The sequence below is a fragment of the Passer montanus genome, unplaced genomic scaffold (genome assembly GCF_014805655.1).
Source record: "Passer montanus isolate IOZ18808 unplaced genomic scaffold, ASM1480565v1 scaffold69, whole genome shotgun sequence".
Taxonomy (NCBI): Eukaryota; Metazoa; Chordata; class Aves; order Passeriformes; family Passeridae; genus Passer; species Passer montanus.
Window position 1 is genome coordinate 2,005 of NW_024372036.1, and position 23,913 is coordinate 25,917.

Consider the following 23,913-nt stretch of genomic DNA (forward strand, 5'->3'; position numbering starts at 1 on the left):
GTTCCTGCTCCTCAACCCAGGCCTCATGAGGGATGGGTACTGGGAGCCCGTCTGCCGCAAAAACTCTCCAGTTTAGCTTTTGGTCTTCTGGATGCAGCTCTGGGATGCTCATGTCATCCCTCTCTTCCTCCTCTGGGAAGAAGGAAGCCTTAGTCCCGATGCCATGGTCACTCGCATCTTCACAGTTCTCCTGCACAAGCTCCTCACAGCTATGATCTTCTGCACTGGAGCGTCCTGAGAGTCTGCTGCCATTCTCTCTCGTTATGTCTTGGACAATGCAGGCTTCCCTTTGGGAAAAGTCTTGGGGCAGAGCTGGGCTGTGTTTGTTCTTCTACACTCAACTGTTGTTGGAGGGCATACTCTTCCTCCAGCTTCTCCAACAGTTTGTAGATGTCCGTCAGTCCCTGGATCAGGATCTCCTCATTGATGTTCTGATCCTGGAATAGTGAAGCATGGATACTGGTCAGGGTGTCAGTGGGGACACTGGATGAGCTTTGTGTCCCTGGTGATGGCAGCTGCTCACTGAAGAGAGGAGCTGGTGCCTTTACCTCCTCAGGAGTGAGAATCTCAGGCAGCTCTTCTTTCCCAGCAGACGTGGCTCGGGCAGCAGCTGTCGGCTCGGCCTCTGTGGGACTCTGTGGGGCAGGAGAGGGGCAGGGCAGCAGCCCAGCATCAGTGCAGCAGACAGCGAGTGGCTGGGAGCAGCCCCCGCACTTGTGGCCTTGTGGCCCCTGCTGTGCCCAGAGCCCCAAGAGGCTTTGGCCACGCTGCAACACGCCAGCCCCAGCCCCATGGTGCAGAGTGTTATGAATAAAAAGTTATCTAATTTTTTTAAGGTTGCAGAGTTAAAACAAGTTGGACCAGTTGCTGTTAAGTTTGCTTCATTGTTAAGAGTTCTTCTTCAATTACCTGTTAATGGTTGGTGATTAACCATTGTCCCCCTGAGGCTTGCCAGGGAGGGACACAGGGACCCTGCAAGTACCAGGAGGATGGCAGTGGCATCAGAGCTAGTATGCAAATGAGAAATGCATTGCACCAAATTTTGCAGTTTTTCCAGGAAAACCCCTAAAAATAACGAGCCAACATAGAACTACGGGACCTAGGTAATGTCTGAGGATGGGAGCACTGCCGCCCTCAGGGGCTCTGAGGGGAGCGCGGCTCCCGCCAGCCCCACTCCGCCCGCACGGGCCACACCAACACTGAGCATGAGATAAAATTTCCATAGCTAAACACGATTTCATTTTTATGTCATTTACTGGAAAGAAAGCAAGCAAGCAGCACTGGGTGGCCAGGGAGTCACTGCTCTACTGATGCCACATATCACTTGCAACTTCGTCAAAGAAGAACTTCTCTCACCTAGAGAATAGATGCAGAAACCTACCAGATGACCCACTGGGAAGGTGGGTCATCATTAATATATTCAGCACAAACCAGCAGAAAGCAAACATTTTCTGCTGCAAGTGCCACCTTGGGAAGTGTTTAAAGATGCTCATGTCACAGTTTTTTCACCAGGACAGTAACACAGGACATCTTTCTATGTCCCAGAAATAATAAAGTAATAGGTTCATTTCCCTTCAAAAAGTAACGTTAAAGATGCTCATGTCACAGTTTTTTCACCAGGACAGTAACACAGGCATCTTTCTATGTCCCAGAAATAGCAAAGTAATCGGTTCATTTCCCTTCAAAAAGTAATAATTTAGACCCTTTTGTAATATGCATGACTTGAGAATTGCTAGATGAGGAGCTGATGTGGTAGAAAATTGACTCCCGTTGTAGAAGAGGTGAATAAGGAGTCAGTGTGCTATTTGCTCTCACAGAACTGACGGAGTGAACAGGAAACACAGGGGCTTTAGCTAGAGCTGGTCTCCTCTTCAGGTGGAAGTTGATTTTTTTTTAATCCCAGTTTTTCTGTTGTCTGAAAATATACAAATGACTAAAGAAGGAAAAAAAAAAAAAGGGGGGAATTCTTCTGGATGTGGTTCAGTCTTAAAAATACAGCATTGTCCCAGTTTTTCTGTTGTCTGAAAATATACAAATGACTAAAGAAGAAAAAAAAAAAGGGGGGGAATTCTTGCTGGATGTAGTTCAGTCTTAAAAATACAGCATTGCTCACTTCAGTGCCTCTTGGAGTGGAGTTATATATCCATATTTATTAAACATTTGTATGCTCAGGAAAGGTTAAAAGGTGCTTTTCTCATCACTGCCAGAAGTGTTATTTCTCACTTGAATGCCACTTCATAAATTCATTTTTCTCTGTCACCAAAATAAAAACAAAATCCAGGCACCAAACTCAGAAGTGTTTTTCTGTGCATTGACAACTCAGGGAGGGCATTTCCCTCCTTCTGTGTGTCTTCTGGATGAATCATTGGACTGCGATGAACCATAACCTGCCTTTGGCTCTTTTTTGACAACTGCAAAGGCAGAGATGACCTTTTAATCTTCCATAATAGTATTTCTCCAGTTAAATGCTGCGTTTGCTCCGTGAGTTAATGTCTTCACTGGTGGGTTGACCATCTGCCATTTGTTCTCCTCTTTCTGTTCTTCACAGAAACACATGCCCAGGGCAGGGATCTGAGAAGGAAGTTACCAGCAGGGTCATTGCTTTGACATGAAGGAGGGGCTTTGCTACAAAAAAAGAGCAGCCCTTGATATTCTGTCACTTCTGAAATGAACTATAACCCGGCTGGCAGCCCGAGGGGTGAAAGCTGAACTTGTGTCACCACTTCCCATTCATACCTGGGCAACACATTCCCATGCCTCACCCGCCCCCACAGTAAAGAATTTCTTCCTAGCATCCAATCTAAACGTACTCCCCGTTAGTTTGAAGCCATTGCCCCCTGTCCTGTAACTCCAGACTCTTGAGAAGTTTCTCTCCATCTTTCTTGTAGGCTCCCTTCAGGTACTGGAAGGCTCACCCCAAAGCCTTCTTTTCCCACTTTGAAAGGAAGGAGACTAGCTCCAGGTGGAGAGGCTTCCAAATGTGCCTCTGTAGGTATGGCATTGACTTTCCAGATGAAAATCTTCTCCAAAGACAAAGCCCCCAGAATAAAATCCTTCTCTTTACCTCCAGGGCTCTGCTAAAACTGTGTGAGACTCCCTTTGGAACGAGAGAGCTGATGTCATTGGGGCTGTTACACATGTCTAGCTGCATAAGCAGTCTCCTTATTAAAAATATAATGAAACAACCCAAAGGCTTCCTGATGGAATAAAATCCTCTCACCTTCTGCACCATCTGGGCAAAGTCTCTGCTGTCTCTGCTGGGGAGCCCTGTGAGCGCTCGGGTGAGAGGTACCAAGGAGGAGCCATGGCCCACAATGAGGATGACACCTGGCACAGCAGGAAAAGCAAAGAGCCATGGTAAGGGAGATGCAGCACTGCCACGTTCCCCATCAGCAGATGGGGATGAAGTGGCTTCAGGGCTGTTCATCTTCGCAAATGATAATGTGGCAGAGTGCATTGTGATGGGCAGAAAATATCTGGTGTGTTGAGCATGCCAGCTACTGAAAGAAGGCATTTGTGAGGGAAGGAGAAAAAAGCTTTCCAGAAAAGCATATTATCTTTTGCTGATCTACATCCTCATGTAGAAAGATGAAGAAAAGCATATACTTTTGCAATTTATTACTCTACTGTCTCGGTTTTATTTTACTTTTTTTCCATTTCTGTTCCATAAATTGCATTTATGTTACTTCAGTGTAGCCCAGGGCAAGCACTGAGTCTACCTTAAGCTCTGTGCAGTGCCAACAGCTCACATTAAATGTGTTTCTGATGGCAAAGTTCTGATGGCCAGTTTCTGTTACTGCAAGGGCCTGACAGAATATTCAAAGACCTGAAACCTCTACCTTTGCAGGGGCAGGCACTGATGATTTGTTTTATAACTGCAGAGCTTCTGCTGACATAGTCTTCATAACTTTCCGATGGCACCAGAGAGGAGAGTGGGAAGTTACTCCTGACAACAAAATCACAAATATGTGTTAATCTAGATTAATTCACTCTTAGCAGCATTGAATGACTACAGCAGAGAAAAGGCACTTAGTTAAAAGGTTTATCTACTGGCTTGGCTGACACACTGTTACCTCTGCTTGTCTGAAGCATCACCTTCTCTCTGAGTAATTTCCATTAAATTTCATGGCTAAGTCTCACAGCTCATAAAGCACCAGATACAGGGAAAACTAGGCTTCAATAAAACTTGAAGTTTACAATGGAGATTATTTAAATCAGGATTTATGGTTAAGAAAAGCTCTGAGCAATTCTGCCAGCAAGGACCACTGCTTAGACATGAGCTGCAGAGCTGCCTGGGTCTTCCAATCCTGACTGAGTTCAACCAAAAGAGAGACAATAATGATGAGAATGCTTGCAACATTTGGTACCTCAGCATTAATCTCCTCAACAAACCAAATAAATAAAAAGCTTTAATGAATGAGGCTTATCTGCATTGCTGACCAAATGGATAGTAAAGATTTCCACTGCTAGAGTTTAAAAAAAAGGTGTTTCCAGGGACAGAAATCACAATGCATCACTCCAGAATGTCTGAGCACTTCTGCTGAGACCAGGCATTCTTCTTTCTTTTATGCACCAAGGCCTTTTAGGCACCCAAAAAACTTAGAGCCAGACCTTCACACTACTGTGAATCAGGGCAGTCTCAGAGGTCTGGTGGGGCTTGGGTGATGGACAGCTTTTGCAGGGGTTGAATTGGTAAAACCAGACCCTGCTGTCCAACGTGCTCAGTAGTAGAGTGAACCTTGCCAATGAATTTTGTTGTGCTGACACCTAATTTTATATCTGATTTTTGCTGATACCGTTTACTGGTGATTCTTTAAGTGACCTCACTCACTCATAACACCTGGCACCCAAGGATTTTTTAGCCCTGCATGTGATGGGAAACTGGCATTCTATGTGTGAGTTTATAGCTCATCCACCCTGTTTTTGCTTGGACTTGAGTGAGCTATGAGGGCCCTAAACACTGTACTTAACATTGCCTTAGAGATTCCCCTCTGAACCTCCCACTGCTGTGCATTTGCACAGTTTCTTTTGAGGTGATTTTGGACCAAAAAAAACCCCTAGAGAATACAGTCTTTTAGTGAAGAACACACCAGAAAGACCTGTGCTCTAAAAAGAGAAGGATTCTGGAGATTTCATGCAGACTCAAACAAAGATACATCCTTGGCTGTAAGGAACGTGTTAAGACATGAGATGCTTCCTTTCCCCCTTTCTTAAATAAGTGGGAAATCCTAGAGACAGCTGAGTAATTTCCTGGATCTGGCTGTGCACTGCAAACACTGAGCAGCCTGGTTTGTGAACAAGATGGGGAGCTACACTGAATTGGAGGTTTATCATTTCCTGCCAGGCTGTGGTTTGCAAGTGCTCAGAAAAGGCATCGACCCTCACCCCACCAAGTTATGAGGGCTCCAAAAGGTCCTTGCTGAGCACAGTATTAATCTTTGAGCAACTTAAAATGATGCCAGAAACATCAATTGAAGTGAAATGCTCTTGTCTTGCCTGACCCCAAAACCTCTTGCTGCTGCCCTGCAGGCCCTCAGCCAAGCACTGACTGACCTTATATAATGTCACATTTCTTTGTCACCGAAAATCAGGTTATTCTTCACATTTCCAAAGTGTTTTTCATGTGAACCAAAGATAAAAGCAAAGCTCATGGACCTGACATTAATGCCCATAATGTCAAGGCAACACCAGAGGAGGGCTGGTCCCATGCACAAGACATTTGTGCTAGCACACCCATGTGCTGGTGACAGCATGTCTTATTTTTATATCCCATTTTGATCTGAATTTAATCAGAATCACCCCATCTTTGCAGCTTTTGTAATGATTTGTGACACATAAAAGGACCAGATACCTCAGGGAAAAACCCCACAGCTTTATCAGCCAGACACAGAGCAATTACCTGTAACTTGTATCTATGTCGTAAGATGCCTCCACCAGTTCTGCCACAGTCATGAATTTAGGGATTGCTCTGCTTGCTTCCCACTTGGTCCATTCAAACAGTCCAGGTTCCACCCTGATTCTGACTTTTGGATTTAATTTAAGCCCTGCAAGAACAAGAAATAGATCTTAGAAGAAAAATACACTCGACGTGCTACATTCAGCCTATACATTCTGCCTTGTTTGCTGTTGTACTTTTATGAGTGAAAATGAATTACTTATTATCAACCAATTAATTAAAGGAAGTCACCATTATATTCTTGTATGACTAACATAAAGGGACTGCAAATTATTATCATCATGATCATGATCATAATTTTTGAAGCTTTCTTGTGATGCTCTGCTAGAAGGAAAAAACTCAGTTTTGCAGTGTTGCAATCTAAATAAACTTCAGACAGGATATATGTTTACCATTTTTATATAGCATTTTGCTCAATATTCCTCAGTAAATTTGCCCTCAGTGGGGCAGTAAATTGTCCAAATTGTCCAGAAATTGACTTCTCTTGTGAAAAGAAATCTTTTATTTTGAGTATTCTCAAGACAGGTTACTGAATGGCAGTGAATGCATTCTTATGTAAACAAGGTAATGAACTGTGAACTTGCTGAAAGGAACAGGAGATGAAAAAAGAAGAGAGGGAGAGGAAAGGAAAGGAAGGGAAAGATGTTCTGCAATATGAAGGATTAAAATCGTTTCGCTTGCAAACGGAAGCATGGAAGCAGTCTTCCCTGATTCACATTCAGATCCTTCAGAGCTCTGGAAACATCTGATATTTGGGTTAAAATATTTTCTGGAAGAGGTAGCAGTGGTGATTTGATGAGCACCTACTAATGTTGAATTCCAGCAGATATGAAACACCTCTGTTTCATATAATATTAGGTTCCATTCTAACTAAGAAGGCCCAGAGTTACTCTGATATATCCCACAGAATGCACACACACCAGCAGGTTTGTTGCTGCCTGCACCACCAGGAGTCAAAACCACCTCATCTTGCTGCTTAAAGAAAACCACAAACAACCACAAAGTTGTGCATCTTCCTTAATTGCTCATGTCAGAGGCTTCACAGAGGTTTGGCGAAGATGTTTGCAGTGTGGCAGAAGCACCTGGCAGGTTTTGCTGCCTTACCCTGCAGAACATGCTGAGCTGTCTGCACGCAGCGCAGGGCAGGGGACGAGTACACGTAGCTGACTGTCACCTCCTGGTCCAGCAGAGCTTCCCCTGGATGGCAACAGCAAAGTGTGACAGATGAGAAATTACTACAAAACACTTTCTTAAAAAAAAACACCTCAGAGCTTTGCGATTTCATCAACATGGGCTATATTGACAATCCCTTCCTATTAATTTTTTCCTACTACCTGCTGATTGAGCTCATTCTGGTGGATTTCATCAACATGGGCTATATTGACAATCCCTTTCTATTAATTTTTTTCCCACTATCTGCTGATTGAGCTCATTATAAAGCTCATTCTGGTGGGAACATCAATTTTAAAATGAGCGTTGGAAAGATAATTACAGAAGATTCACCCCAAATCTGCAAACAGCAGTTAGGCATGTGGCCGTCTCCATACCTCTGAACCATCAGAGACAAGCAATTGCAGCAGACCAGCACTGTCACAGTCATGCCTCTTTCTCAGGGAGCACAAATTCATCTGGTGAGTGAATTGAGTAAGCCTAACCCACACCACCCACCCTCCTGCAGCAAGGTGACCACACTCTGTTGACCATGGAGCTGCTTCCTCTGGCCAGCCCCTTCACTCCTCACTGTCCACTCAGGGACAATTGCATAAGACATTCATCCCTTGCAGACAAGAAGCAGGGCACAGGTCGTGTTCTGGCTTCTTCCAGGAACTGGCAGAGGGGGTCTCAAAGACAAGTAACCAGCTGTGTTCTCTGGTTTACTATTTAAGAAGTTATTGCAGTGGTTGCCCACAGAGAATTGTGGCCACACTGAGTGCTGGTTGGAAATTTTTCTGCTGCAAGGCCAGTATGAGCTTTGGCAGAGGATGACAGCCTGCTTCTCAAACCCTTACATTTGCAGAAGGATAATATCCAGCTTACCTATAAGCCTTGACTGGAACATACCACAGCAAGATAAAGGAGGATCACATTCCAACAGCTTCATGCTGTCTTTCTGCCTTGGCAGGGAGGAGGGAAAGTTCAGATCTGCTCTGTAGTATTTCCCTGAAACAAGGCAGGACATTTTGCTGTGGCACAGGGAGGCAGCAGCTGTGCTATGTTTGTTTTACAGTCAGTGTCTCACTGATGAAAAACAGCCAGTGCTATTACCTTAAAGGGGTCATGTTTTAAGGTCATAACATTGGCTTGGGAAATTATCTGTCCTAAGAGATCAGCCCCTCTTCTTCAAGCTCAGAAGGAGTAAATGGGGAGGAGGAGAGAAAGAACAGGAAATCAGGAGAATTTGGCTTTGTGGGACTCAAGAGAAACAAAAATTGACTCCCTATCTATATTCTTTTACAGTTGCCAAAATGACCAAAAAAACCCATTTCCACTGAATCAAAATGAAAACAATGCATTGATTATGCAGCTATATGGTACCACTCTCCTTATCTGCTGAATTCCATGCACTAAACATGGGGAATCTCCAGCATAGCAAGGCAGACTTTCAGCATAAAGCTGTCACTTGTGAACTCCCACCTTCTTGTTCCCTTCCTTCCTCCTGACACACATTTCCCAGTTTTGGGTCAGTTTTCCTCACCTGAAGACATACTTTTTTTCTTTTTATTTTTGGGAGAGAGAGAAGAAATTCAGATTTTTATTTAGGTCAATGCTGACATTTCATTTCCACCACAGATTGCCCAAGCTGGACTACTGACAGAGTGTGACTGTGATCAAGAGCCCATGATTCTGACTCAGGCACAGAAAGGTGGAGGGGTCTGACAAGAACCATGTAATGAGAGGTGATGAGGGTGCTCCTGTGATGTGCTCATGGACAGTGAGACACAATTCCATCAGCAGCACAAAAGCTTAGTTTATCTGCAGAATGTAGGGAGCATAAACATGAAGGACTTTAGGACACTGTGACCTGGTTATGTGCAGGTTAAAGCAGTGATGTGCCTGACTTGCACTGTTATCACTCCTTTGTGCAGCCTTGACATTTACACAAAGATTGAATCTCTTCTACCCATTACTGGGGTTAATTTGGTTTGGTCCTGGTTTTTGAAGGTCCTCCTGTTAGCTTACTCACCATCTGTAGTCAGGCACTGCTGAAGCCAAGACTTGCCAAAGACCTGATCCACTCTTTCCCCGTGGCGCATCACCAGCACCCCTCTCCTCAGGGCAGCATTCTGGGACAGCTGGGAAAAGGGAGTTTCATAAGGATATTATCTACAACCTGCAGAAAAAGCCTGGATTCCTGGAGAAGAGACAGCAGAATAGATGCTTGATCTTAGGACAGTGATAAGTCTGACTGGCTCTCCACTGAAAGCAAATGAAAGAGAATAATAAAATCATTAAGGTTGGAAAAGACCTTTGGGATTATTGAGTCCAAGCTTTGACTGACCAGCATGTTGTCAACTCAAGCACAGCACTGAGTGCCACATCCAGTTGTTTCTTGTACACTACCAGCTTTGGTGATTCAACCTGGGAACTCTGTTCAATGCTTGACCATCCTTTCAATGGAAAAATTCTTCCTGATATCTAGACTGAACCTCCCCTGGTGTGGCTTAAGGCCACTTCCTCTCGTCCTGTCACATCCCTGACCCTCATGGGCTGCAGGTTCTAATTCTGTGTTAGCACAAGTGAAGGACGGTGCTGGTAACAAATCTTTTAACCTCAGTGTGGGAAGGAATAATAACTTCAATTTATATCATATGGGTGATATAAACAAAAAGCAGGAAATTAGCTAAGGTCTGACTGGCAATGCCCTTTTTTACACCAGGACTAACACCAAGCTTATCCTTCTTTTCCTAGTGAAAATACTACTTCTACATTTTGGTAACTGTGTGGCCAAATCAACTGTGAGCCCAGATCTCCTACAAGGACCCTTTTTTTACTCAGACTGCATGGAATTACAAATAAATTTGAAGTAGTTTGGGGTTAGTATACAATGCACATTAAATACAAATGACAAGAAGATAAGGAGAAACAGGCCAAAGGTTTTAAAACTTTAAAACAGCATCACTGTTTAAAACAGCATTGTTGACAGTGCTGCAGGATTGATATTCATGCATTCTGTTGAATACTTGCAATTCTGCCATGAAACACCCATCAACTGCCACAAGATCAGAGTATAAACCCAAGTTTTGTGGTCTTCCTCTTCTCCTTGAGAGGAACCCAGAGGCCAGGGAAACTCTAGACTAGAGATGTGCCCTTCTGCAAAACACCTTTCTCAGGCCAAGCCTTGGCTCTGCTACAGATCTGACCTGGATATGAGAAGCCAAGAGCCAGAGGAAGGATGTGTGTCTTGTTCAGAAAGTTCTTACAGTCATACACATGGTGTCCTGGAGGCCCTGGGATGGAAGTTCCCTCAAGGTGCCCTCAGTTTCTCTGATGTTAGCAGAAACCAGCCCAGGGTTATTGCCCAGCACAGCTGTGGGGCCAGCAAGCTAAAGGGGTTGCTGAGGCACATCTGTGCTGAAAATGCATGTTGGTATCTCTGACAGAGCCAAAAAGGCAACACAGGGGAAAATGTGCTGTAGGAAAAAATCAGATTCCTTATTTGTTTTGCTCTTCCTACCAGAAGACCAGTGGAAAGGGAAAAATTGATACTTGTACATTTTGGACCTGGGTGAAAAATGTGATCCTACCAGTGCTGCTAACCACTTCAGCTAGCTGTTCTGTGCAGTTATCTGTGCTAGCTACATATCTAAAAATAAAGAAGAAAATTGAACATTTAAACTTCATCTGGGGCCATGGAAACATCCAAGACAACATCTGTAGAATCCAAACATAAGAGCAGCCATGAACAGTGAGCTTAATTCTGATTTATTTACTTTTCCTGAAGCCACGTGGAAGTCAGGGGAGGTTGTGTCTGTGTCTCACCTGTCAGACTTGTCTCCATACCCACTGAGGCTGTGCTCAGAGAAACCAGAGAACTCATGTGTTGTGCTACTCTGACAAGAACAGGGAAAGATTTATGAAACATAAGTGTGACATAAATCATATACATTACAGAAAAATGTATGAGATAAGATACAATAGAGTATGAGTGTGTCTGTATATATAAATATACTATACAATAAATAAAAACTGTATAAATGTACAACAAAATATGAAAATATGAGGGAGGAAAAGGAAGATACTACTAAATTTACTAAACACCATTAATTAATAGCACATCCGCCAACGCATGTGGCAAAGATAAGGAATGGAAAAACCAATTACCTGAAGAGAAAGAGCATTGGTTACACTCCTTGACATACTGAGATTATGGACTTCCCCATTTGGCTTTACATTGGGTTCCTTTTCAGTTTTGGTGCAGGATCTTGGAGATGTGTCAAAAACATATTCCCTGTAGAAAAAGCAGAAGCAGTACACACACACACAAACATACAGGCACACAAATAGAAGACACTTTTGAGTCATGATGTTGTTTACAGGACCAGCAAGTCAGGATTCATGTTCCATTCAACACTTTTTTCACACTTGCAATTCACCTCATCACTTTGCTGTTCATTTAGAATGTGCCCCATAAAAATGAGGTTAAAATATGAGGAACTGATGGTGTATATTGGGTGTAACCCTGCCAAAGTGGGACCTTCAAGCAGGAAATAACTACCTGGTGGCCTCCTCCCTTTCTCTGAGACACCAAGAAGTGCACCAAAACTTCCCAGCTTAGAAAAATCAGCTCTAATCTACAAGTAGCATCAGCTGTGCTGCAGAATGTCAGCTGCAGCACGAAGTGCAGGAAGCCAGGCAGGTGCCTTCTGATGCAGGGCACATCAACAAGATAAGGGTGGTGCCAAGGTGGTGAAGCAACCTTTATGTGGTCTCATTTCAAGCTAACTTTACAAGCCCTTGAAATGAGGAGAAAAAAAGAAGAGAGCAGAGAGCCAGGCTGAAGGCTGAGCCTGCCCTGGCAGAATGTGCTCTTTCAAAATTCATTAGGGCGTTCAGGTTCTTCCGGAGCGAGCAGGGGTCAGTCCTCGAGGAGCTGAACTTACAAACTCTGGTGTGTGCCCTCTTTTCTCTCAGATGTCCCAGCATCCCACCCAGACCCTCAGGATTCCCAACAAGGAGGAGCTGCCAAGGAAAGCCATGGAATCCCCAGTTACCTGTGCTTGACCCAGGTGTCTGACTCGTGGGCTTTCTCGGTGTAGTTCTCGGGGAGGAAGCCCCTGCAGCCGGTGCGGTGCGAGGTGCCGACCACCCAGCCCTCGCTGGCGTCGCTCTGCTGCCTCGGGTCCACGTAGATCAAGTCCCCAGCGTTGATCATCAGCTCATCAATGTTCTGGGGCTTGTACTGGAAGAGGGCCCTCAGCCTCTGCGGGGACACACAGCAGGGTCAAGGTGCTCCCCGTGCTGCAGCTGCTCAGGGGATGGTTGTTGGCCTCTCCTGGACACAGAACCAGCTCTGTTTTCCACTCTGAGCCTGCTCTTTAGTGGCACTTTGGCAGAGGAAAAGTATGGGGGTCTTGGAAAGAATTTGAGATGGGATCTCTCAGGTTTTGTGATGATGCGATTTATTTTTTCTTCTACATAGACAGGAAGGGTGAGTTTGGCTCACATCTTTACTGCATGGTTCAGAAGGTCACAAAACCTCTACTTACAAGACCTTTTAAGGATTTGTTGACCTATAAAACACTGCCAACAAGAGTATTTATGTTTTTGACCCAATCCTTAAATATTTTGTGTTACGGACTCATGCTACAGTGTGAGTTTTCTTAGCCAATCATGTTATGAGACACAAACCTACAGTTCTGCATTCTAAACTTCTTGTTTACCTTTGTAACTACTTTTATTTTTTCTATATCTTAAACTCTAAAACTCTAAACTTTCCTCAACATGTCTCTGCTTTAAACTATAAATACACATTCTTGCTTCTAGCACCTATGTTTGGAAGACTTTTCCAAGGTCTCAGATTAAGTCCTGTGTTTAATTCTTTGGCTTCCAGGCCCAAAGTTCTGAAAATTCCCTGCATTTCAGATTCCAGCAGAAAAGGAAGACACTACCACACTTACAATATGTTTGAAAACAGGCACTTGGTTTTCACAAAAATACTTTTTTTTCCGTCTAACTGCTTTCATTTGAAAGCAAACTAGATCTGACCTATTTTTGTGATTACTTGCAGCTCTCCTGAGTGTGACTAAAATCCAACACGAGACTTGTGACAAAGTGATTTACCGATCTGACAAAAAGCTGTTGAACATTCTGTAATTTAAATTTGGAAATGAGAACTGAAAGAATGCTGACTGGTTTCTACTAAGGGTCTGCCAAGCAGAAAATCATCAGCAAGAACTGACCCCTGCTCACAGCTGCAGTTTTCATCATGGCTGGAACAATCAAGAAAACTAATTTTGCTGAGGGGAATTTTGCTGCAAAACTCTAAACTGACAAATCCTAGAAAATATTAAAGGATCATGCTTTCCTGTCTCTTATTTTCTCATGTCATGGTAAGATTAGGTTCTTTTCCTCTGGGGTTTGGAATTAGATTTTGAGACATGCAGGTCAAGCAACCTACCAAAATAAGGTTATTATCTACTGATTCAGGAGTGCAGTTTTTCAGCCCAAAATGGCACTGGAAACAACATTGTTCTTTGAAACACTGTATTGAGCAAGCAGAGATTTTCTTAAGGATGGCAAAGGCAAGATGACTGTAGGCAAGAAAATGAAATTAAATTCAGGAAATGAAATAAATCTGATTGCAGTACCTGGTAATGCACAAAACGCATGTCCCGTGAATAGAGAGCAGCCACCCACTGGCAGGGCTCCCCTGGGTTAATGCATTTGGCCAGTTGCTCCAAAGTCTTCTGGTGGTGAGGATAAAACCTGTGAGCCAGGGTAAGGTGGAACTGCTTCAAGGAGGGCTTCACGTGGCAGTCTAGGGATGAAACAATCACATCACAACGTAGGAACAAAGGTTATTTAAAGCTCCTCTTGTTTTATCCTACACAATCTGCATGATGTAAGAAATATTATAGTAACTAGTGGTAGAGTAGATCTACTGAATAATGGTTTTGAAGGGTGTAATGGTTTTAATCATTCACAAATGTGGACTGGATTTGCTTCCTGGCTTCATCTGTGAGGAAAAGAAATGATCATGGCTGGATTTCCTCTCCCAGCCTGAGGTGTACTGAACTCATTTCTCCCAGACAAAGCTGTGATGGGGCTGTGCCCCTTCAGTCTCTACTGGTGATGCAGTTTCCCTTGGAAAAGGTATTAGGCCCTGTTCCTAGGGATGCAGCCAGGCCATCCTGGTGCCACAGCACCATGAGGGTGGAGATCTGGGATGTGTTATGTCCCTGCCCATCCTGGACATCCTGATCAATCACCTGCTGAGTTGCACACAGGATAGTTTCAGCTTCTAGGCAAAAGTGCTTCAAAGATTAAAACATGCTCCTCTAGTTACTCTACTTGCAAATCTGTAGGAGCAAAGGCTGTTAGCTGGTAGGAAAACATCATCTAAGCTCCCCTGAAGACACAGGGAATGTTTTCAGTACTGCAGCTACACATTTGTGCTACAACCTTCCCATTTTCCCTCTGGTGTTGGTCGTACCTGCCAGGGCTGAAGCCTCTGATGAGAATGCCACAGCAAAATCTTTGAGGACATTTGCCTGGCTGTCATCAATGAAGAAGCCAAGGTAGCTGGGAGATGCATGTAGTGTTAGGGAAATGGATGGTGGAAAGCTCTGGGAAAAGCTGTCACCGACTTGCTTTAAGATGTCATACAATAATTCCACTTTCTGGTCTTCACACTGAAAGAAAACAGAGGAGGAGCAGGCTTTACCCACCAGCTCACAGCCAGTGTTGTAGCCTCTGTCATACAGCACTGCCAGAAAACTGTGGGGCTATAAACTTCCTGAGAAACACAAAATACCTAGGAATTTCCCTGAAATTTCTGGCATTAAACCCAGCAGTATTTGGCAGTTGGAACAGCACAGTGTCCTGGTTCTATAACAGGAGATGGAGCCTTCAACCCAAGGTTTATCTAGCTTGGGTAGGAAAAAGCCAAAATATTTTACCATCTGTCAGGTATGCAGGAACCAGTCTGAAATGAGACAGGGATCACGAGTTCCTTCTTCAATTCTAAGTAGGAATTTGTGTTATTTTATCTTACAGTCCTTTACTGAGATGTGCAAGGTGAGAGTTGCAATGCAGTCATCTCTTCCAGACAGGCCTTTAAACTTAATGCCTCCCAAAAGCATGGCATTCATTATTAATTAATGATTTTTGTTTTGCATAATTGTGTTTAATGTTCACAGAGCACCACTCAGTATTTTGCAACAAATTAGTCTTATTTTCACTGTCTCTACTTTTTGACATGGTTGAGATGACCCACCCTTAGGGGGAAGGAAGCACTTAATGGTTTAACACAAAAGTATGATGAACAAAGTCATTTTTGTCCAGCTGCTCTAGCCCAAGCCTGTTTCAGCACATCCCAGACACAGCTGATGTTCATGTGTTGCACCATCAACATGCTAAAACTGGATTCCAGGAGTCTCCAGAGCTCTTTTGCAGAGCAGTCCAGTGCTGGACATCACAAAAGATTTCACATATCAGCTTCAATAAAAATAATAAAATCTGGGACACAGCACCATAGCAGTGACCAGCTGATGGAGCTCTCTCGGGAAGGCAGAGATTTTCCTGAGATTCCCATAGCTTGTACCAAAGCTGTCTGCATCCTAGGATAACACTGTCCCTGCTGCACAGCTGGCTGATGGCAGCCACTGCTGCCCTGGCTGGGAAGGTTTATCATCCTAAATCCATGCAGCAGTGGACACATGGAAGCCTGACAGCAGCTGGACTGCACAAGGCTGCTCTAGATGGATCTACCAAAATGGCACTGGAAACAACCATGTTCTTTGGAACACTGTGCTGAGCAGGCAGAGATTTTCTTAAGGATGGCAAAGGCAAGATGACTGCAGCAAATAAAATGAAAGGCTCAGGAAATGAAATAAATCTGATTCTGGTACCAGCTGCCAGCTACCCCAAAACATCCCACTCAAACATTAACTGTGGCCCAAACATTCAGCATCAATCAGGCATTAATCATCACCCAAACATTCAGCATCACTCAAACATTCAGCATCACTCAGACATTAAGCAACATGTTTGGACCTGGGTCATGTCATTTGATCACCAACAAGTTCTGGTGTCAGACAACAGCAGGTGGCCCAGTTTCACCAAATATCACCCAGCTGAAACCCGACCCTTGCACTCTGCTTGCCTCACCGTGAAGAAGTCGCAGAGGGTGACGTGTGGGAAAACCTCGTGCGCTCTGTTCTTCCCACACTGGCGCTTGCTCTCCCTCCAGAAGTCCTGCAGGCGGATGTGCAGGCGGCCCCGGGGGCACAAGTAAAGGGCATATTCCTGCGGGATTGGGTCATCCAGGGAGGGGTCGTTGCAGTGGGAATGCAACCTGAAATCAAGGGCATAACGCTGAGAGTGAGCGTGTGCGCCGCTCTGGTTTCCTGTGGCTGAAGGCCTCCATACCAGAGATCACAAAAAGGAAATACACTTCTATTACTTTCTTTCAAATGAAAAGTTGAAATAAAAGCTCATTTTTCTCTCTGCAGCACTAAATAACCGAGAAATATTTTTTTTTCTGCTTATATTTTGACTACTTTAAATTTTAGCATGTGCCTTTAATTCTGTCCGTGTCTGAAAATGAAACAAAACAAAAAATAACCTTTTAGTGTTTGGGTTTCTTTTTCCCCTTATTCATGACTGGAAATAGAGAAGTGGAGGAAAAAGGCAATCATGGAACATGTTGAAGAATGACAAAATTAAAACCAGCTGAAGATTAAAAAACCACTCAGAATGAGCCTTTTTATTCAGCCCTTAGAAAAGCTAGCAAGACAAATCAGAAACACACAAGGAAAGGTCAGAAATTTATATGCCACGTGATGATATCATTCACCATGTCTTTCACATGATGTATGTTTGTCTTTGCAGCTGTTGGATTGGGAATGACTGTTGGGAAGTGTGGCAGCATCCCTGAAAAATGTATTTAGAAAGAATATGCCATTCTCAAATGCCTCCTCTGGCTTTTTGAAAAGAAAAGAAAAGAAAAGAAAAGAAAAGAAAAGAAAAGAAAAGAAAAGAAAAGAAAAGAAAAGAGCAACTGAACCAAGCAAAAAAAAAAAAGGCAAAGAAAAAAAAAAGCAAAACAAAACCCAAAAGAAAGTGCAAGGAAAGACTGTATTTAATGTGAAGGGTGAATTAAAACAACAAAAAAAATCAGTTATCAGCACATGATTGACATATAAATACTCCGTGAGAGTCTTGGTAGAGAGGAGAAAACTTTGTGGTGTTCAAAACTGAGAAGTGATTTTAATTGTAATAATACCTCCCTCTGACCATCAGCCTTTCACCTTAATCTGTGGTGGGCCTTTCTGTTCCACTTCAGCTGTTGTTTCTGCATGTGTTTGTAAGTGCAGTCATGGGTTTACAAAAATTTTCCCTTTTCCCTTGTTCCTTTCTCTCAGGAGGCTTTAAAGCTGAGGAGGATTTTCTGACCAGACCAGCTGGTCCTGAGAACTGACTCATTGATAAAAGTAGCTGCTTGTTTTTAATTTACCTGGACCTTCTGCAAGTTTCCTTGTGTCCTAGAATAAGTACAAATATAAATATTTCTCTCTCTGAGTGAAATAAATTTAAAAAAAAAATCTTAAATTCAGGTTGTTGGGGTGTTTTTGGTGTTTTTTTTTTGTTGTTGTTGTTGTTTTTAGTTGGTTTTTTTTTTATGGCATCTGACTTCAAATTCAGTGACAGGATGAGGACATCAACAAGGATTTTTAGGCAGGTTGAATGTAAAGGCACACTTTAGAAATCACAGATACTTACCATTTTACTGCATCTTCTACTGTCTTTTGTCCAGTAGCAACCAACGCTTTTTGCCTAGAAAAAGCACAAAATTGGTTCCTCAGAATTCCTGAAAGAAAACTTTTATGAAGGAAAGGCATTCAGTGTCTCTGGTCATCAAGTCTATTTTCCAGCACAGACAGTACCTTTAATAAGAAGGTTTTTCCTAGCAAATGTTATTGTTCTTGAAGCTTTCCAAATAGCTTTTTTTCTCCCTGCAGGTCTTTAATTCCTTGAAGATTGGTAACCTGTCCTCCCCATGAGATGCCTTCCTTTGTGTTTTGGAGGTGTCTCCTTAGCAGCCTTACTGACTATATGAATTTCCTTGGGGTTAGATGAACCATCCATCCAAGTACTGTAAGAACAGGGTTTTCTTGCTTCAAGAAGGATCTGATTCAATTCCAGATGCCAGGGCCAAGCCCATACATTAAAACTAAGCAGAATTATATTGGGGTTTGGAATCTGGATAGAGGACCCCCCAGAGCCAGCAGAGAGTCAGATCTAAGCCAGCAACTCAGTCCAAGGTGAGGGACAAAATCTCTTGTTTCTCTCTGTTAATGCAACTTCTGTTCTCTGGGGTAGGATTTGGTTTCCTTTTCTAACTAGGGCTTTCAAAAAGCTACGTGTCTCACATGAGCAAACTTTTGCTCCTAAACACTGGATGATGGGTGAAGGACTCCAGTGTTCAATCAGCAGCTGCACTCATGAACCCCACTTCCACCCCTGAAAGCCACCTACAAACTTCTCAGAAGAAACGTGAAGGGGAAGTAGAGACAGAGGACACTGGAAAAAAACTACTGAATTTCTTGCCATCTGCTGATGTTTTTCCTTCTCTTTTGAGGCCACCCTTTCTGGCCACTGGCTCCGGAGGGCATTGAATTGTGTTGTCTCCTCCCATTTTTGTTCTTCATCCATCCCCATGACGCCATCACACATCAGCAGTGTGTGCACTGAGCTGCAGGACTCAGGCTCATCCTTATGTTCCCTCCCAGTCCTCTGTCCTCTCTTCAGTGCAAAAAACTACACTTGGGTTGTTAATAACATTTATATGCAGCCATTGCTGGCTCTTCAGTGGGAATCAACAGGGATAAGGACAAACATGAGCCTTTCCACTCAAACTTTACCTTCTACCTCTCTTCTCTATAAAGTAAATCAACTCCTGTGTCCAGATCAACGCACAAGCACGAGGTCTAAAGCCAGCCCACGCCTCCTTTAACTGGGCCCATTCAGAAATGAAATACTGCACATTTCATTTCTGTGCCTCTGCTGAGCCCTCCTTCTGTCCCTCTCCTCATGCAGCCTTTCCTGATGTGCTGTCAGATTAAGCCCTTTTCTGACCCAGAGATGGGGCAACTGAGAGGCATTTTAAAAACTTCTATTCCATTTTCAGTCTCATGTGAAGGGTGAGACAATACAGATGTTACAATTAATGCCATCACAATCAGAGGCTGACTATTTCCTACTTACAATACACTATAAGTGTTTCTTGGCCTACCAGCTTTTGCCACACCATGCTGTAAATGCCTTAAAGCCAATCATCTAAAATTACCCCTCATGAGTCCTACTACCATGCATATTTCACAGTTCTGTTTCTCCAAAGTGTCCAGTCTTATTGGCAAGCCCATCCTTTGAAACTTGTTTCTAACTCCATTTCTCTCCCAACAATATCTGTCCTGTTCCATGGCATTTCTAAATCAGCATTTTTTATCTCAAAGTCCAGCTTTTGCCACACCATGCTGTAAATGCCTTAAAGCCAATCATCTAAAATTACCCCTCATGAGTCCTACTACAATGCATATTTCACAGTTCTGTTTCTCCAAAGTGTCCAGTCTTATTGGCAAGCCCATCCTTTGAAACTTGTTTCTAACTCCATTTCTCTCCCAACAATATCTGTCCTGTTCCATAGCATTTCTAAATCAGCATTTCTTATCTCAAAGTCTGCATACAAGATGCACACTGTGTGAGCCTTCTGTCAGGCTTGGAGAATTCCCTACACCTCATTTCCCACCCTGTGCCTTGTGGGAGTGTCAGTGGCAATGATGCCAGGGTTCAGAAACACTCATTGCACATCCAAGGGAGTGCTTTACCACTTCATGCCATGTTGCTCTCCCACCTGGGCACAAGTTCAGTGCAAACAGCTCTGAAGCTATAAACCGAGCTTGGTTTCAGCTTTTCTTTACCACGGGGCCTTCAAAATTAAATGTAATAATACAAGTGAGACCTGAGGCCATGAACTGCCATCCTGCTCAGTCCTACCTCATTGTTCTCTCATGTTCCTCTCCACACCTGTCCCACCTTTTGTCTCATCACATATGAGGATGTGATTTCCAGCAGGAAATTCCAGTAGCATGATTTCCAGCAAGGTTTATAGAGCCCTTTGCACTAGGGGTGTGACTAAGCCCACACTTCCAAGATGAGAAGTCAAAACTGAAAAATAATGCAAAGAATAAGTTCTGCATGTACCAATTTCGCTCAGCTAGAGAGAAGAATAAACCATTGAGAGTCTGTAATGAAAGTAGGTTAAAAATGCATCTACAATGAGAATAAGCTGGTTCTTCCCTAAAATAAAAATGGCTGGCACAGTTTCTTGTGGAAATTTTTTGATCTTAGGCTAGACTTGACCCTCACGTATTTGAGTTTTGTTTATTGGGGAAATGATGCTGTGGCCTGTTGGTTCTACATGATGGAAAATTTTGTAATACTTCCATCCCACCTCATATTTCTCAGGCCAGGACATCTCAAAAGAAACTTTTCAGTACTTTCATTAATGGTTTAATTGAGGAACAACATAGACAGTTAAAAGTTTTTTTAAAAACACAACCAAAATTTTGAAGGTCTTCAGGTCAATAATAGGAAATAAAATTTTTAATATTTCTTTTTGATATTTTGTTATCTTACATCAATTTGCACTGTATTTCTGCTGCTGCTTCTTGATTTTGAACTGGGAAGCACAAAGCCATTTCAGTAACAGCAGAAAGTGTTTTGAAGGGGATTGAAAAAGTATAACATAAAACAGAAAAAAATTCAAAAAGTAGCCATTACTTTGAGCTGACCGAAGTTACAATATTTATAGAGAAATTATGAGGCATATTTTCAGCTAAAATTCCATTGTGCATCACTGGGAACAAGGGACTGACAGTTCCCTTGTGAGCTGTGCCCATCGTGTCTGATACGGATTGCTACCACAGCTGTTCCCAAAAAACATCACAGCGCTTACAATTGGAACCTCTTCCACTCACTTAATTTTGATTCAAAAGGTAGACAGATATTGCTCTTCTTTCTAAAATATTTTTATGAGGGGTTCTTTGATATTTAATTAATAAGATTTTTTTTTGAACAGTTTGAATGAAAATGTCCCTACTTGCCATGCAGAAATTGGAAAATTCTCCACAAAACTTGCCTGTCCAACATGAGAGATATTTGAGGGAGGAATGACTGGCATTTTTCTTTTGCATTAACTTGTTTACCTGCCACCAGTTACCCTCTCATCCATTGGAGTTGTCAAGAATAGAGCCTCATTCTTTACTATGACATTTTCTGGGCAGGACATGATTTTTGGAACAAGATCCTGATTCAAGACAGGAAAAAAAACTGACAGACTTAGGGGGCATCTTAAGGAGAAAAAACTAGTTTTTACATTTTCTAGGCAGGACATGATTTTTGGAACAAGATCCTGATTCAAGACAGGAAAAAATACTTGACATACTTAGAGGGCATCTTAAGGAGAAAAAACTAGTTTTCAGTGACACCAACCAGCAGGAGATTTTTGCCAGGCCTGAAAAAACCTTTGGCTAGAAATTACACCCATGTTTAATTCCCTTATAATAAGAGTAATAAGCAGAAAAAAATGAAAGAGGATGTATCCCAAGAGCAAACTATGGTCAACTTCTCAACTCATTGAGAAGCCTCTCAAAACTCAGGATGTGGAAAGGTTTGTGCCTTTAGATTTACACAGTATTTTAAAATATTGGGTGTTGAGCAGATTGATTTTGCTGTGTGGGCAATATACACTATATATGAGAATATATATATATGAGAATATATATCATGTATCATACTATAGATTTAGATTTACACAGTATTTTAGACTTACACAGTATTTTAAAATAGTGGATATTGAGCAGATTGGTTTTGCTGTGTGGGCAATACATACCATATATGGGAATATATAAATGAGAGAATATAGATCATATATCATACTATAGAATTAGATTTACACAGTATTTTAGATTTACAGAGTGTTTTAAAATATTGGGTATTGAGCAGATTGGTTTTGCTGTGTGGGCAATATACACCACATATGGGAATATATATATGAGAATATATATCATACTATCCATTTAGATTTACACAGTATTTTAGATTTACACAATATTTTAAAATATTGGATATTGAGCAGATTGGTTTTGCTGTGTGGGCAATACACACCATATATGAGAATATATATATATATATATGAGAATATATATCATACTATCCATTTAGATTTACACAGTATTTTAGATTTACACAATATTTTAAAATATTGGATATTGATCAGATTGGTTTTACTGTGTGGGCAATACACACCATATATGGGAATATATATATGAGAATACATATTATCCATTTAGATTTACACAGTATTTTAGATTTACACATTATTTTAAAACATTGGACATTGAGCGGATTGGTTTTGCTGTGTGGACAACACATGATATATATGAGAATATATATATGAGAATATATATCATACTATCCATTTAGATTTACACAATATTTTAGAATTACACAATATTTTAAAATATTGGATATTGAGCAGATTGGTTTTGCTGTATGGGCAATGCACACTGTATATGAGAATATATAAATGGGAATATGAGAATAATTATATGAGAATAAATATTCTCATAATTATAATATGAATATTGGATATTGAGCAGATTGGTTTTGCTGTATGGGCAATGCACACTGTATATGAGAATATATAAATGGGAATATATAATACTTATAATACAAGAATATATTTCATATATCATACTATACATGAGGATTTCATCTATGAAATTCAGAGCAAGACAAATCTGATCTCTGCATGGGGACATCCCCCCAAGGAGCAGCACAATCTCCTGATCAAAAAAACAGTTTGCCTCTATTGGGATTTTATGGCAAACACCTCATATCTTAACTAAATCTGGCAGTGCCAGGGCAGCTGAGCACACTACTCACGCGATATGAGCCGGGAATCCTTTGGCCAGGAGAGGCTCGAGGAGGGCAGAGGTGCTCCTGCCCCGGGGCTTGTTGGACACCTTTGCGTACAGCTGCGCCTCAGCCACCGCCATCTCCTCCGTGTCCTCCCCTCTCCGTGTGCCCACAGCTCTGACACAAACTAAAAAAAAAAAAAAAAAAAACAACCTTACACCCCTTGTGATCTTTTCTGACAAAAACTGACATCCTGTTTTCATAGAATCTGCGCCTCTGAATTTTTGTCGTAGGGTGGCTGAAAAAGCAAAAGCTTTGCCCATCTGCCCTGGCAGAACAAGATGAGGGCACCAAAGGTAACCACCACAGTCAGAGTGGGATTGCTGAAGGGGCTGACGTGGAATCTTTTAGCTTTTCACTATAAACTGTCTTCTGAAAGCCAGAAAATCCACCTGAGCTGCAGCTGCACCAGGGGGGAACAAGTAGGGCTGTCCTGCAGCATGTAGGAAGTTAGTCTGGAGGCCAAAACTTTCCTTTTGGGCGCAGTTTTCAAGCCCTCCTACCCATATCAAATGTGGCTCCTGCTTTGGTCTTCTCAGCCAAAGGCAATGAGCAACCAAACTGCGGAAGATTAAACCCAATGTCCTAAACAGACATCACACCCTGAGGCTGAGCTTGGAGCAGCTCAGGGTGGAAGCAGGGAGAAGAAATTGTCCTTTCCAGTGGTGCCAGTGCCACTGTGGGAGCCTTTTCAGAGCTGCCCTGGCTGGTCCCCAGCCTTTCCAGCATGGCCAGAGTGGGTGAATTTATTGGAG

At 42.5% G+C, this 23,913-nt stretch overlaps 1 protein-coding gene across 1 annotated transcript; it reads right to left on the reverse strand.

Annotated features, from left to right (window-relative positions):
* Nucleotides 1-2,101: 2,101 nt before the first annotated feature.
* Nucleotides 2,102-23,242, reverse strand: UBASH3A (ubiquitin associated and SH3 domain containing A). Its single transcript, XM_039729424.1, has 14 exons — nt 23,126-23,242; nt 17,900-17,953; nt 16,286-16,472; nt 14,610-14,808; nt 13,765-13,934; nt 12,169-12,377; nt 11,279-11,405; nt 9,141-9,249; nt 7,994-8,116; nt 7,061-7,153; nt 5,900-6,044; nt 3,840-3,946; nt 3,221-3,327; nt 2,102-2,571 (listed from the first exon to the last, which is right to left on the reverse strand). The coding sequence occupies exons 1-14, from the start codon at nt 23,236-23,238 to the stop codon at nt 2,434-2,436; spliced, it is 1,881 nt and encodes a 626-aa protein (XP_039585358.1). The 5' UTR covers nt 23,239-23,242; the 3' UTR covers nt 2,102-2,433.
* Nucleotides 23,243-23,913: the final 671 nt, after the last annotated feature.